Genomic DNA, 14721 nt, shown 5'->3' on the forward strand with positions numbered 1-14721 from the left:
CAACGGGATTCCTCGCTTAGGCGGGTTTAATCTCAACCGAGCTCATCTCATCAGACCCCAGGCCAGAGCTGATGCACTGGGCTGGTGCAACGCGGTCGGAATCGCATCCCTATCACGTTTTCAGCAATCCACGAGGACTGCAAAGAGGGCCAGTATTTTGCCCCCACTTTCCTGAGTGAATTGGGTCTTAGGAAGGCAGCCTTTTCGCATTGAAAGCCTCCACTCAGACGGGGGCAGAGCAGACGCCCACCCCTTTTCCCCTCCCCCAGAGGGAAGAGGGGGCGGGCCGGGAGCGTACCTCTATCGCGAGCGAGACGCACCGGCCAATTCATAACACCAAATTGGGTACATCACTGCGCGCTCCTCTGCAAAGAACAAAAAAAGAAAAGGGCTGGGAAACACAAAATGAAGACAAGGCACGAAGAGGTTCAACCTTTTTTACTCACACACCTCTGCTGCTCATCTTCGAGCCTTAAACCAAGGCCTTCGTTAAGGGCTGGGAAGCGGTCGACCGAGTTCATTGATTCGCATGGCTAGGCTTCATGATTGAATCACTGCGAGGGGAGGAGAGCGGGAAGAGGATTTGACCCCTCTAACAGCATCATTGCAACAAAACTCCAAAGTGTTGCGTGTGGCTTTTGACTCTTTTTTGTCCTCTCGTTACTTCGACAGAGGCAAGAGCCGACCTACATGCGGATGACTTCTCTTTGCGCCCTTGGTTTTTTTTTTGTTGTTGCTTCATTGACAACGGGTCACCCCGGAGCTCTTCTATTTGCACTGAAGTCAAACAAGACATAACACAAGCAACCCTTATGTGATGTTGGTTGGTTGTACAGAGTGTGCTGATTCAACAAGCTGAGGCGTCTTGCTACGACCTCACATACCAACGAGCTTGGGGTGGACGAGCAACAGGGTTTAGGTGACACACGAAATCCGAACGAATAAGGGGCCTCGAGTGCTTTCCTGAGTACCCCAGCAGAAACATCCGGTACCTGAATACACCCCCAAGTTATGATGCTTGGTGTAAGGGATATGATCTTATACACCGTTGCATCGCAGTATTCGACAATATGCACGCGACTGGGCGATCATTCAAGTCCCTCTTCTCCATGCTTTCTTTCTCACTCCCCATCTTTCTGCCGCTGTCGAGGTAGCGAAACTCGTCGCTCTCCCACCACACTCCTGCCTCATACAGAAAACGTAAACATATTTTTTTTTTCCCTGCGCTTTTTCCCTCACCCTGCGTCCACATAAACGCATACACACCTGCGGTCATTCAGAAGAAAAAAACAAAAAAGACATACACAAAACACGCGCTCACGCAGAGTCGCAATCGAACACACAAACGCAAACGTTCCTCATAGGTGAGTCATCTTTTTTTTTTCTTTTGCCCGTCATTCTTGTGGTTTATAGTTTCTCTTCGTGTGTGTGTGAACGCAGATTGACGCACTGTGGGAAACCGGAGTGGGCAGCGCCTCTCTCTTTCGGTGGTACACAGCCGCTGTATTTATATTTTTACCTTCATAGAGTCTCATTTTTTTTTGATCCCCTGCTGTTCTTTATTTTTTCCCCTTTTCACATACACGTAAGTCGCCACACCGAGATAGGAAGACGCACAGAAGTACGCACCCTCCTCGTTTTTCATTATTCTCGGGTGCGTGTCATTTTATTTTTTCTCTTTTTCCCCCTCCTCTTGGTTTTGCTTGTCAAGCGTAGTCGCATCTATACTAAAGACACACACACACACACACACACAGACAGACACACAGACGGCTTCACGATGAAAGGCAGGCCGGCAAACGCGTGGGAGGACATATCCATGTGCCAATCCGTGTCCAGCATCAGCAGCTCTGCTTCCACTTCAGAGGACACAGCTGGCAACGATGTGTCTTCGTTTTTGTTTGACGACTGCCGTGATGACACTTTTTCTACCAAGTCGCGTTGCAAGCACTGGTTGTCAGTGGGCCACCTGAGCTTCACCACAACCGACGCGGATCTCAAGTCTCTCTTCTACCCGTATGGTGCCGATGAGGCTTTCACAGTATGGGAAGGGGCAACCATGACGGGCTTTGTTGGGTTCGATTCCCCCGAAATGGCGGAGCTGGCGGCGCAGAAAATGAATGCCTTTATCCCCCGGCGGCAGTCACAGGCGCTGGCGGTGCACGCAGTCACACTGGAGGCCGTCTCGCAGGCCCTTTCCAAAATTCCCAAGTCGCTGCTAGCGGTCCTGTACAGCGAATGCGCTCCACAGGGTGTCAGCTGCATGATAAGGCGCAGCAAGTCTCCAGTCGCTGTAGCTGGGGATGTGGCGGTGGAGGTGACTCGTGCATCTCCGGTGATTCTTCGGCGTCTTGTGACGGCCTTGTCGGATCTCTCAGCGCAGTGGTTGGGCTTCTCTGCCTTTAAAGAGGAGCTGCTCAAATCGTTACTGCGCTTGCTGCTGGAAACGAGCGAGCAGAATACCCCTCAGGCGATCAACTGTGGCCTGGTGGCGGGTAGCCTCTTTCAGATGGGCATGATCACTGGCGACCCGTACTCTCTGGCAATACACCTGCTGCAGAAGAGTGAGCACAGATTTGTCCAGTTAGAGGGCATTTGCGCGCTGGCGCACACGTGTGCGCTCCTCCCGGACTACCACATTTCGAGAGCTTCTTTCTGGGCACAGGTGGCGGACGCTACCGAGAAGGTGAAGGACCCTGAAGTGCACCAAGCTCTTCTCGGTCATCTCCGCCGCTACGCCAAGACAAGCTCAAATGCCGCAACGACTCCGAACAGCTCGTTGTTGTCATCCACGCAGTCTCCGCCAGTGATTTCGCCAGTGTTGTGTCCACCGGCAACTGCGGTGCGGCAGGCACCGCCTCTTCGGCGCTTGCCTGCGCTGCGCCCACGCCAAGACGAAATGAAGCGCCGAACACTTTATGTCTCTCATTTGCCCAGCCTCTTGCCGCAGAGTATGCTCCATGCGCTCCTCACCTCCGCTGGTCCTGTGAACAAAGTCCGCGTCTGCGCAGGGAACAGCCATTCCACACTATTCGCGTTTGTGGAAATGCGCACGTTGGAGGGGGCGCAGCGGGCAATGCGCCTGAACGGTCTCATGATGATGGGGGCTACCATCCGCGTACAGATAGCGCGGAGCCCAGTGCAGGACGTCCTCAAGGAAGATGCCCGATTTGACACGTACGGGGATTTGGTTCAGCCGTGTCTATTCGGCATGTCTCAGACCCCGCTGTCCAAGTCCCTGAGCCCCGTCACCTGAATCCACACTGGTGCACATGACTCGGTTAGCGGAGCCTCGTTAACGGATTTCTCCATTTCCTTCAAAAAAGGGGATTGAGGGCATTTCGCATTTGCACAGTTTTATTCACGCGCGCCAATGTCACGCGCACACTTAGACCGTGCCTTCAGATGAGCGGTTGCTCGTGCTCCTTCCCCCCGTCTTACCATTGGTGCATCTGACGACGCCAGAAGTCTCATCTTTCCTCGGGTGAGGGTGTAACGTCTCTGAGACTGGTCTTGGCCGTGTAGCCGATGCGCTGCAGGTGACAGATGACCCGACGGGTGAAGGGAAGGGGGTGCTGCGCCAGCGCGCAGTGATTGTGGTGATTGAGAGGTGGTCATTGTCGATGAGTCACAGCCCGTGGTGGTTCCCCTGTAGAGACGTCCTCTGTACAAAAGTATTGCATTCACTTGTTTGTTGCTTCTTTTAGCAAGCCGATGATTTCTCGTGAGTCGTCGTTGCGCTTTTTGTTACCCGTTGTTTTTTTTTATTTTGCTTCTACATCTTCACCGTCAACACATGGGAGGTCTTGACATTTACGCAGGCAGGCGCACAGAGGTGAGAGAGAGTAGGAACAGAAAACCAGCATGCCATAAGCGAGCAGTGCTCTTGGCCTGAGGGGAGGATGGTTGGTGCTAATCTTCAGAGGAAGATGTCAAGGCCTCGTGCGCTGGCCTACATGAGCACCTACTGTTTTTCGTTAGCCGTCGCTTCGGCGGAGCATTTCTTTTTATCTCTCACTTTTTTTTTTTGTACACACACCACCGGTGTCACCCTCACGCATCCCACACGAAGACGCCACCGACGCAAGTTAAATCAGTTGACATACTGCACTTTCCTCGGACTCACGTGTCGCATGCCCTTTCCCCTTTCCCCTCTCCCCTCTCCCCTCTCGCCTGCTTCGCGCGTTCGCGCCCCTCTTCGTTTCCCTTTTTTCCCCCTTTCGTTTTCACCGCCGCCGTTTCTGGGTTGCGCACGATAAAATGTGCGCACCTCACATGATTTGTTTGGTCTTTTTGTCTTTGCTTCTCCCAGAAGAGTCCATTTTTTTTTTCATTTTGTGTTTCATAGATCGTTCTCTTCATGCGCATCGATGCGTGCATGCGTGCGTATTCCCCTCCCCAGTCCTCTCTTCAGTCTTTTTCCCTCGCGTCTTTTCCTTGGCATGTCTCTTCGCACCGCGGACTTCTTTCAAAGCGTCCCCGCGTGTGGTCAAACGTTTTCTTTTTTCTTTTTTTTTTGTATTCCGTTTTCGTTTTCAGACATCCGTTTTGGTGAACTCGAAGGCCGTATTGAAGTTGTTCATAGAAATTCCCCCCTTATTTCACTTCTGCCGACCACACGGACACGCACGCGCGTGTACCTTGAATGCGCGGAGGGGGGGGGAGAGCAGGGCGCATAGTGGTGGAGCGGGCATTGCTTCAGAACACTTTTTTTTTCTTCTTGATACCAAGTTTTGTGTGCGAAAGCTGATGTGCTTTCCGCGTTTGATTTCACCAGATTTGTTCCGCAACAACCAAAAACAGAGAGGAGGATGATGCGAGTGCCATACGGAGGGCGGAGCGCTTCACTTTCCATTTTGCTTTGCACTTCAGATTTTTATAGACTTCTTCCCCCCCTTTCTCCCCTTCTCCCCTTCTCCCCCTTTCTCCCCTTCTCCCCCTTTCCCCCTTCACCTCCCCCCTTTTATCTCCCCGAATCTGAAAGCGACTTCTGAGAGCCTCGTTCTCATGCTTCCTTTCACTGCTCTTCATTCCCCGTGTCCCCCTTCTCTTCGGGGAAATGCAAATGCACTTAAGTGTTGAAAAATAAAACAGGCTTCCTTCAGTACGGAACCCCCCTCCCTCCCTCCCTTCCTCCCTCCCCCTCCCTCCGCCTCGCCCCGCCCCGAATCCGTTTATTTTGTTCCCCGAGATCTGCTTTATTCGTTTGCGTATGTGTGCGCATGTTGTATACCTAGCATTGACAGAGATGAGGGAGCGAGGGAGGAGGAGGAAGAGAGGGATTGCATCGGTACCACTGACCTTTATATACATATACACACACACACATATATATAATCACTCTTCTCATTTTACGCTGCTTAGACACATTCGAACACGCAGGTGTACAGGAGGGTGAGGGGAAGCCACCGCTGCGGCTCCTCACCACCAATTTCACGTTCTTCTATATATATATATATTTATCCTTTGTTCATTTCGTGCGCTCTTTGAATTATACAGCATCCGCCTCAATTCTACCGTGACCCCGGCAACACGGCATTTTTCCCCCGGTTTATCCGAGTTTATCCCCACTTCTGTTACTGAGTTGCATACCCGCAGAATGACTACGCGTTTCTCCTCTGCGATAGGTCCCTCCTCCTCGGAGCCTTCTCCCCCCTGTCTGGTTTGTCTTCGCGTGTCTCTTTCTTCCCCTTTCCGTCCCCCTCCCACGCCACCTTTTCTCTTGACAATGCCAACTGCAGCTCGTAGAAGACTGCATGGCAGTGGCGAGGGGGCCAAAACACTCATAATATACACTATATTTCTTCTTCACTTTATTTCATCTCTCTGTTTCTTCAACTTCTCGTCGCCTTGACGACAGGGAGCACTGCAGTGTGGAGTGTTGAGGGAGGGGGTATCTAACTCAACCTCTGGGGAAACCCTGTCCCTACCATCTCTCTACCAACGCCAGAGCTGCTGGTGGTGGTGAATTCAAGTGTCGGTGACGTTGTGGGAGGTCAGGGCGAATCATCGCTATTGATGCCAGCGGTTCTGGTGCTGGATGACGTGGCGTCGGAGCGATATGCGACAGGGAACGCGTCCGAGGCATCCACATGATGTGCAAAGTCTCAGTGTGACCTGAGCGTGTCTCAGCCGGCGCTCACCGCTCATTAGTTGGGGGGGGGAGAGCCTGAGCCATCTCGAGCGAGAAGAGCCAAATGGTGACGGGTGTCTTGGGAGCGGCCGTGAGGCGGGTGGGGGGGGGGCGTGCACGTTGAGGGGTGGGTAGAACATGAGGCAGAGGCCGCTTTCAGATGACTCATTTGGTCATTGCTCCATAGGGTATGCGCTGTCGCTTTGCGGTGTACAATGGGCCTATGGGCGGGCCGGGTGTGGAATGTGTGGTGATGTGTGCCGTCTTCGCTATAAGCTCTGTATGACCAAATAGAGACGTTTCAAAGGGTCTATTTTCTTGTTTTCCCCCTTTTTTATTTATCCGAGTTTTTGCACTAGTTGTCGACTCTATACCGTGTCCCTTCTCAATGCATGCCCCCCCCCCTCCCACTTTCACTTCCACATGATTTCTCGTGTTGCTGCTCACCGTCGACCATTTCCCATTTCACACGAGTCGGCTGTCTTTAACTGCCCGTTTCGTGAGTTGAGTTGGGCAGAAGGCCGCACAAGTGAGTGGTGCTTTGGCAGGCTCATCTCGGGAGATTATAGGGCAGGCGAGGTGAGTCCTGCGGGGGATAGCGCACGAGCGCATGTGGGAGGTTGGGGCGCAGACGGGGCGAGGGACTCGCCGACGGGCCTCTTCAAATAAGCAGGAGAAACATCCCGTTGTTCTAGGCCTCTGAGCCCACACGGCCCCTGTCCCTTGTGTCTGTCTGCCTCTCTTTTTCCCCGTGAGTGACAGAGGAAGGATAGGGTTCGATGCATCTCTCCTTTTCCTTGCTTGGGTCCATGCGGTGGTGCGCTGCCGCCGGCGTTCCCACCACTAGGCAACGCAGCGGACTCAGCACCAATCCATGAGTGACCCAGGACGAAGGAAGGGGTACCCACACAAAAATACGCGCCTGGCTTCATGTATGAGATCATCTTCACCTCCTCCTCCCCCTCCCTGCCTTTTGTCTCTGTACGGCTATCAATAATATCCTTACACACACTTCCCTACACGCACCCATTGCACACCCACATTCAGGCACAGCGTATGGAGTCGTGTGCTATAGTGAAGTCGACTGCTAATCGCTATGCTTCGTGTGCCGGGCAACTGGGCTTGTGCCCAGTCCTCCTGCGGATTCGTTGAGGTACGCGAGGAATGCTATCTGTGCCGCCTTGTACCGGTCTTGTCAGCTGCCATTAGATATGAGCTAGAGACTTCTGTGCGCGTGAGTTTGATAGAGGCGCAGCGCTTCGCGTCTCAGGACTTTGCCTCAGCAGAGATTTACAATGTTGTGTGCACACCGTGCCCGAGCGGCTTGGAGTATCATCCCTGTGCTCCAGCGGACCCCTCGGCAGAACTGATGGTTATCCGATGTCCGCTATTCCACTATACCGCAAAGGAGGTGATAGTAGAGGGACCTCGCCGTGACACCCGCGCTACCGCTGCTCATATTGCTGCTGCCCTCATGGGTCGATACGTTATGGTTGGGGCTCAGTTTCGCACACAGGACGGCGTCTACACGGTTCGCCAGGTGACCCTACAGAGGGGGTATCGCGGCATAGCGCTTGTCAGCAGTGACTGCCGTGTGCGCGTAAATGACTCTCAACGGGTCGGTAGCAGCGGCAGCCTCGGAGGAAGAGTGGCAGTGCAACCAATCGGACTCGAAAGTGAGGCGAATCAGCTCTTGCAGCTATTGGCGTGTGCCGACAAGTTTGCGGGTGCGTTACTCGGCGTCATGGCTCGCGGCCCTCGTGGGTGTGGTGTGTCCAGCACGGTGCGGTACGCATTGAAAAGCGTTGCTGCTACGCACACGGTGCTAGGGTGGTCTAGCTTCTTCTCTCCATCAGAGGCGCTTCACGAGGGGTGGGGTGGGACTGTAGTGTTGGTTATCACTGGCGCCGAGTACATCTTTTCAGCGGCTGAGCCAGAGCTGGCAAAGCTTCATTTGCGCAGACTCCAGCGGGATGCTGCGGTTCTTCGCGGGAGTGGGAGCAGCGGCGGCGTGCGGTCCGTTGTGGTGCTTTGCGTCAGCCACGACTATGGTCTCTGCGCACTCGACGTAATCGACGAGCTCGTTGCCTTTCACCTTGTATTTTCTTTCCCTGATATGCCGCAACGTGCAGCTCTTCTGGCCAGTGTGCGAGGCGGCAGTGCCACAGACTGGCTGAGCGCCGCGCAGGCTCTTGTGGGGCGAACATCCGCGGCGACGCTAGAAGCTGCCAGGCTCTCCGATATCCCTCCCTCCCACCCCTTCAAAGCAGTGCGGTGGTCAGAGATTGGTGGACTTGCGGATGTCAAGGAAAGGCTATATCGAGCGCTGATTTGGCCGCAGCAGCAGCCCGAGCTGATGCAGCGCTTCCAGATCACCCCTCCACGCGGCATCCTTCTCTACGGTCCACCAGGGTGTGCCAAGACGACGCTCATCAAAGCCCTCTGCTCGGAAGGAAGATTTTCACTCATCTACCTGGACTCTGCCACTGTGGTGAGCGCGTATGTGGGGGAAAGCGAACGCTACTTACGAGACGTCTTTGCCCGCGCCCGCCGCCAGGCGCCATGTATTGTCTTCTTTGATGAGGTGGAGGTGCTTGGCGGTCGCAGGGTCGGCGGCGTGCACGACAGCGAGCACGTACGCCTCCTGTCTACTCTTCTCACTGAGATGGACGGCTTCTCAGACATTCACGGGGTATGTTTTGTGGGAGCCACAAATGTGCCGCACCTCCTCGACCCCGCTTTGATGCGACCTGGGCGGTTTGATTACGTAGTACACGTTCCGTTGCCTACCTTGGCAGATCGAGAGTCCATTCTTCAATTGCTGCTGAGCAAAATCTCCGCCGACATCTGCGCCATCGCAGAGAGGACGGAGGGCTTCAGCGGCGCAGATTTGAAGGTCTTCTGTTCCGAGGCCCTTTTGGTGTTATTCAAGGACTCTACCGTTGTTCCACAGGTGCTGCACGAGAAGGAGAGCATGACAGCGTACCTGTTACAAAAAGCGAATAGCTTTCAGCGCACTCACTACGACTCTGCTGCTCTCGATCAGTTCCAACGCGAGCACGCTGCTCTGTGAGAAAGGTGGAGGGGATGAAAAGGCCACCTTGTCACACACCTCGTGTTCTTCTCATTCCCTAAGCGGTTTGTCTATATGCGCTCTCCATTACATCTCCCTTCCCCCCCCCCATGTCCACATCACAGGCGCGGGATGCACGGATACCCCTCTTTGCCTCTCAACGCCCATTGGTCTTTTTTTTACTGGTTTTCAGCTGCGTCGCATCTCGGCGGGGTAACCACGAATCGCATCGCGTAAGTAATTGATGATCATTTCTCAAACGAGCACAAGACAAAATGGGGTATTCTGCTTGAGATCTACGCGGACTGTGCGTGGGGATGTACCCCGCATGTGCTGATGCTTTGCAATGCTCCTTTCTGGTTCACGTAAGGGCAAATAAGCTCTTTGTTGCATGATAAGTGTCTTCTGGCTACTTGAGTAGTTATCTGGTAGCCCCGGAAGACGCGCTGCTTTTTTTTTCCCTTTCCATGCAAACCCATTTTCACAAACGGACATGGTCTCTTCCCCCCTCCCCCTCCCCCTTGGAGCGAATCTCGCTGCTATTTCTATTTTGGAGATAATTCTATATCGTCTTCATTTTCCATGCACCGTTTCTCCTCTCCCTCCCTCCTTTCCATGTGTGTGTGTGTGTGTGTGTGTGCGGGTGCGGTTGTGCTGCCCCATCCTCTTTGACTGAATATGACTAAACTCGCGGATCCGTATGCAACGTCTTTGTCTATCAGCTTCACTGGTTGGCGTGTACAACAAACACCCCCATTTTTTCTTGGCCCAAATCGCACACAGCCTGTGCGACGTTGTCTTGATCGTGAGATTGCCTCATCGCTGTTCCAGCGTGCGCGTACTTTCCTGCAGCATGAATGCGGAGGTGACAGGCCGGTGCTTCTTTACAGGGGATGACTACTATATCTCCCTCCCCCTTACAAACAAAGCTGCTAATCGCGGAGAGCCAAATCAGCTGTTATGTAGTGAGATGATTCATTGGGATGACTACCGAAAAGATCGCGGCATCAACGACGGCAAGCCACCAATGCAGCAAGTCTTTGCCTCCTCCTATGCAGAGCCCCTTTCGCGCACCTTCACGTTAGGCAATGACAATTGCGTGACACAGGTGATAGGTGTCTCATCGACGCAGGCGGGCGCGTCGAGCCAAATGTTCACTGCGGAGATGCAGCACTGGGATGACTACTGTGCAGAGCGTGGCATCACCACCGGCGCCCCAAGCATGGCGAGTCTCTTTCGCCCCTTTGAAAGCAAAAGAATTCTTGTCTTTGACCTGAATGAGCGCAAGTTAATTGAGTACGAAGGGAACAGCGTCGCTCTCATCTCATATGGCGCCGATCGACAGACGTACTGCAGTGAGATGGAGCATAGCGATGATTACGTCAGGGCAAAAACAGGACAGGCGCCGCAGCCCAGCATGGCATCTTTCTTCGCTTGATGATCTAAGGTCAAGGAAAGGCGTACATATGTGATGGGTTTTTCTTGGAACGTCTGCTGCTACTTTGCGTGAGCTGCACTTCCCTCTTCCCTTTCCCCCATTTAATGAGCCAATAGCGCAAGGGACGACTTTCTTCTGGCCCCTTTCCGGTGTTGTCCCCCCCCCCCCTCCCTCCCTCCCCCGAGAAGGCAGCACGCTGGCGTCTTCGTCTCTCTCTTTCTCTTTGTGTATGTGTGTGTGGGGCCAAGCAAAGTTCTACGTTGATAAAATTAAATCACCCCTTATTTCCGCCTGTTGGAAACTCTGATGACGACAGGGAGCACTGCAGTGTGGGGTGTTGGGGGAGGGGGTATCTAACTCAACCTCTGGGGAAACCCTGTCCCTACCATCTCTCTACCAACGCCAGAGCTGCTGGTGGTGGTGAATTCAAGTGTCGGTGACGTTGTGGGAGGTCAGGGCGAATCATCGCTATTGATGCCAGCGGTTCTGGTGCTGGATGACGTGGCGTCGGAGCGATATGCGACAGGGAACGCGTCCGAGGCATCCACATGATGTGCAAAGTCTCAGTGTGACCTGAGCGTGTCTCAGCCGGCGCTCACCGCTCATTAGTTGGGGGGGAGAGCCTGAGCCATCTCGAGCGAGAAGAGCCAAATGGTGACGGGTGTCTTGGGAGCGGCCGTGAGGCGGGTGGGGGGGGCGTGCACGTTGAGGGGTGGGTAGAACATGAGGCAGAGGCCGCTTTCAGATGACTCATTTGGTCATTGCTCCATAGGGTATGCGCTGTCGCTTTGCGGTGTACAATGGGCCTATGGGCGGGCCGGGTGTGGAATGTGTGGGACCTGGGCTCATGTTCTGTATGGCGGCGTGCGCACTTTGATCAAAAGGATATCCGAGGAGTGGGAACATCAGTCTGGAGGATTTGTGATGTAGGCGTTGCGCCTATCACTTGGAGCTTCCGGCAGCGTGTCTGCGTTTTAGTCTTTTCCTGCCTCCTATACTTGGTGCCCCGACACCAGGGCGGGGGCTTCATATGTGCCCCCTCCCCGTGTTTGTGGATGTCGCCCACCCACTACATGTCAAGTTTCGCTTTTCTCGGTTTGTAGCGAAAGAAAAACAAAAAACAAACTCCCTTTAGCATCCGAATTTCCCTCTTGGTTTGGCGCTGTTTCCTGCGCATGTTGTCATTTTTTTTCACGTGCATGGTACTTGATGACCTTCCCACCACCCCCTTTGATGCTGATGCTTTCTCTCTCTCCTTCCTCCCCGCGTTTTCCTCTGCGCGTCGCCAATACCCCACGCGCGCATAAACGTTTCCATGCACCCAAAACGTCGGTTTTGCCCCCTTTTATCGCGGGGGGCACCACACACACGGAGCAGAATATCATCATCGAATCGAAGCAGTGCGTAAATTTCTTTCCACAGTGTGCCCATGAACCCGTTTGGTAGCGGCTTCAACCAGAGCAAACCTGACGGCTTCGGCCAGCAGGCTCAAATGCGGCAAGCGGCGTTCGGTCAGCAGACCCCAGCGCAGCAAGCAGTGTTTGGTCAGAAGGCCCCAGCGCAGCAAGCAGTGTTTGGTCAGAAGGCCCCAGCTCAGCAAGCGGCGTTCGGTCAGCAGGCACCAGCTCAGCAAGCATTGTTCGGTCAGCAGGCACCAGCTCAGCAAGCATTGTTCGGCCAGCAGGCACCAGCTCAGCAAGCATTGTTCGGCCAGCAGGCACCAGCTCAGCAAGCATTGTTCGGTCAGCAGGCACCAGCTCAGCAAGCATTGTTCGGTCAGCAGGCACCAGCTCAGCAAGCATTGTTCGGTCAGAAGGCACCAGCTCAGCAAGCATTGTTCGGCCAGCAGGCCCCAGCGCAGCCGGCAGCATTTGGCCAACAGCCACAGGCAGGTGGTTTTCGTCAGCCGCCGCCGCAACAAGGCGGCGGTTTTGGCCAGCAGACAGGTGGATTCGGCCAAGCGACTCAGCCACAAGGCGGATTTGGTCAGGCGCAGCAGCAACCCGCAGCTGGGTTCGGGCAGCCGGCGGGTGGATTCGGCCAACCGACGCAGCAGCAAGGCGGTTTTGGTCAAGCAGGGGCAGCACAACAGACTGGGGGCTTCGGCCAGCAAGCCCAACAACAGGTCAGCGGATTTGGTCAACAGCCCCCCACCGCTTTCGGGGGGTTTGGGCAGTCTCCACAGCAGGCGGGCGGGTTCGGGCAGCCGGCGGGTGGTTTCGGCCAACCGACGCAGCAGCAAAAAGGATTCGGGAAAGCGACGCAGTCCAGCAAGTCAACTTTCTTCGCTTGATGATCTAAGGTCAAGGAAAGGCGTACATATGTGATGGGTTTTTCTTGGAACGTCTGCTGCTACTTTGCGTGAGCTGCACTTCCCTCTTCCCTTTCTCTCATTTAATGAGCCAATAGCGCAAGGGACGACTTTCTTCTGGCCCCTTTCCGGGGTTGTCCCCCCGAGAAGGCAGCACGCTGGCGTCTTCGTCTCTCTCTTTCTCTTTGTGTATGTGTGTGTGGGGCCAAGCAAAGTTCTACGTTGATAAAATTAAATCACCCCTTTTTTTCGCCTGTTGGAAACTCTGATGACGACAGGGAGCACTGCAGTGTGGGGTGTTGGGGGAGGGGGTATCTAACTCAACCTCTGGGGAAACCCTGTCCCTACCATCTCTCTACCAACGCCAGAGCTGCTGGTGGTGGTGAATTCAAGTGTCGGTGACGTTGTGGGAGGTCAGGGCGAATCATCGCTATTGATGCCAGCGGTTCTGGTGCTGGATGACGTGGCGTCGGAGCGATATGCGACAGGGAACGCGTCCGAGGCATCCACATGATGTGCAAAGTCTCAGTGTGACCTGAGCGTGTCTCAGCCGGCGCTCACCGCTCATTAGTTGGGGGGGGGAGAGCCTGAGCCATCTCGAGCGAGAAGAGCCAAATGGTGACGGGTGTCTTGGGAGCGGCCGTGAGGCGGGTGGGGGGGGCGTGCACGTTGAGGGGTGGGTAGAACATGAGGCAGAGGCCGCTTTCAGATGACTCATTTGGTCATTGCTCCATAGGGTATGCGCTGTCGCTTTGCGGTGTACAATGGGCCTATGGGCGGGCCGGGTGTGGAATGTGTGGGACCTGGGCTCATGTTCTGTATGGCGGCGTGCGCACTTTGATCAAAAGGATATCCGAGGAGTGGGAACATCAGTCTGGAGGATTTGTGATGTAGGCGTTGCGCCTATCACTTGGAGCTTCCGGCAGCGTGTCTGCGTTTTAGTCTTTTCCTGCCTCCTATACTTGGTGCCCCGACACCAGGGCGGGGGCTTCATATGTGCCCCCCTCCCCCCGTGTTTGTGGATGTCGCCCACCCACTACATGTCAAGTTTCGCTTTTCTCGGTTTGTAGCGAAAGAAAAACAAAAAACAAACTCCCTTTAGCATCCGAATTTCCCTCTTGGTTTGGCGCTGTTTCCTGCGCATGTTGTCATTTTTTTTCACGTGCATGGTACTTGATGACCTTCCCACCACCCCCTTTGATGCTGATGCTTTCTCTCTCTCCTTCCTCCCCGCGTTTTCCTCTGCGCGTCGCCAATACCCCACGCGCGCATAAACGTTTCCATGCACCCAAAACGTCGGTTTTTGCCCCCCTTTTTATCGCGGGGGGGGCACCACACACACGGAGCAGAATATCATCATCGAATCGAAGCAGTGCGTAAATTTCTTTCCACAGTGTGCCCATGAACCCGTTTGGTAGCGGCTTCAACCAGAGCAAACCTGACGGCTTCGGCCAGCAGGCTCAAATGCGGCAAGCGGCGTTCGGTCAGCAGACCCCAGCGCAGCAAGCAGTGTTTGGTCAGAAGGCCCCAGCGCAGCAAGCAGTGTTTGGTCAGAAGGCCCCAGCTCAGCAAGCGGCGTTCGGTCAGCAGGCACCAGCTCAGCAAGCATTGTTCGGTCAGCAGGCACCAGCTCAGCAAGCATTGTTCGGCCAGCAGGCACCAGCTCAGCAAGCATTGTTCGGCCAGCAGGCACCAGCTCAGCAAGCATTGTTCGGTCAGCAGGCACCAGCTCAGCAAGCATTGTTCGGTCAGCAGGCACCAGCTCA

General features: G+C 54.5%; 3 protein-coding genes across 3 annotated transcripts; all 3 read left to right on the forward strand.

The window, feature by feature from the left end:
- Positions 1–1780: 1780 nt before the first annotated feature.
- JKF63_03199 (uncharacterized protein) lies at positions 1781–3256 on the forward strand (the record flags this gene model as incomplete). The annotated part of the gene is made up of 1 exon (XM_067899219.1): positions 1781–3256. The coding sequence occupies one exon, from the start codon at positions 1781–1783 to the stop codon at positions 3254–3256; it is 1476 nt and encodes a 491-aa protein (XP_067756009.1).
- Positions 3257–7229: 3973 nt separating this feature from the next.
- Positions 7230–9206, forward strand: JKF63_03200 (uncharacterized protein; the record flags this gene model as incomplete). Its single annotated transcript, XM_067899220.1, has 1 exon — positions 7230–9206. The coding sequence occupies one exon, from the start codon at positions 7230–7232 to the stop codon at positions 9204–9206; it is 1977 nt and encodes a 658-aa protein (XP_067756010.1).
- Positions 9207–10059: 853 nt separating this feature from the next.
- JKF63_03201 (uncharacterized protein) lies at positions 10060–10644 on the forward strand (the record flags this gene model as incomplete). Its single annotated transcript, XM_067899221.1, has 1 exon — positions 10060–10644. One exon carries the CDS (start codon positions 10060–10062, stop codon positions 10642–10644), a length of 585 nt encoding a protein of 194 aa, XP_067756011.1.
- Between the last annotated feature and the right edge of the window lie 4077 nt (positions 10645–14721).

This window comes from Porcisia hertigi, chromosome 27 (assembly GCF_017918235.1).
Source record: "Porcisia hertigi strain C119 chromosome 27, whole genome shotgun sequence".
Classification (NCBI taxonomy): domain Eukaryota; phylum Euglenozoa; class Kinetoplastea; order Trypanosomatida; family Trypanosomatidae; genus Porcisia; species Porcisia hertigi.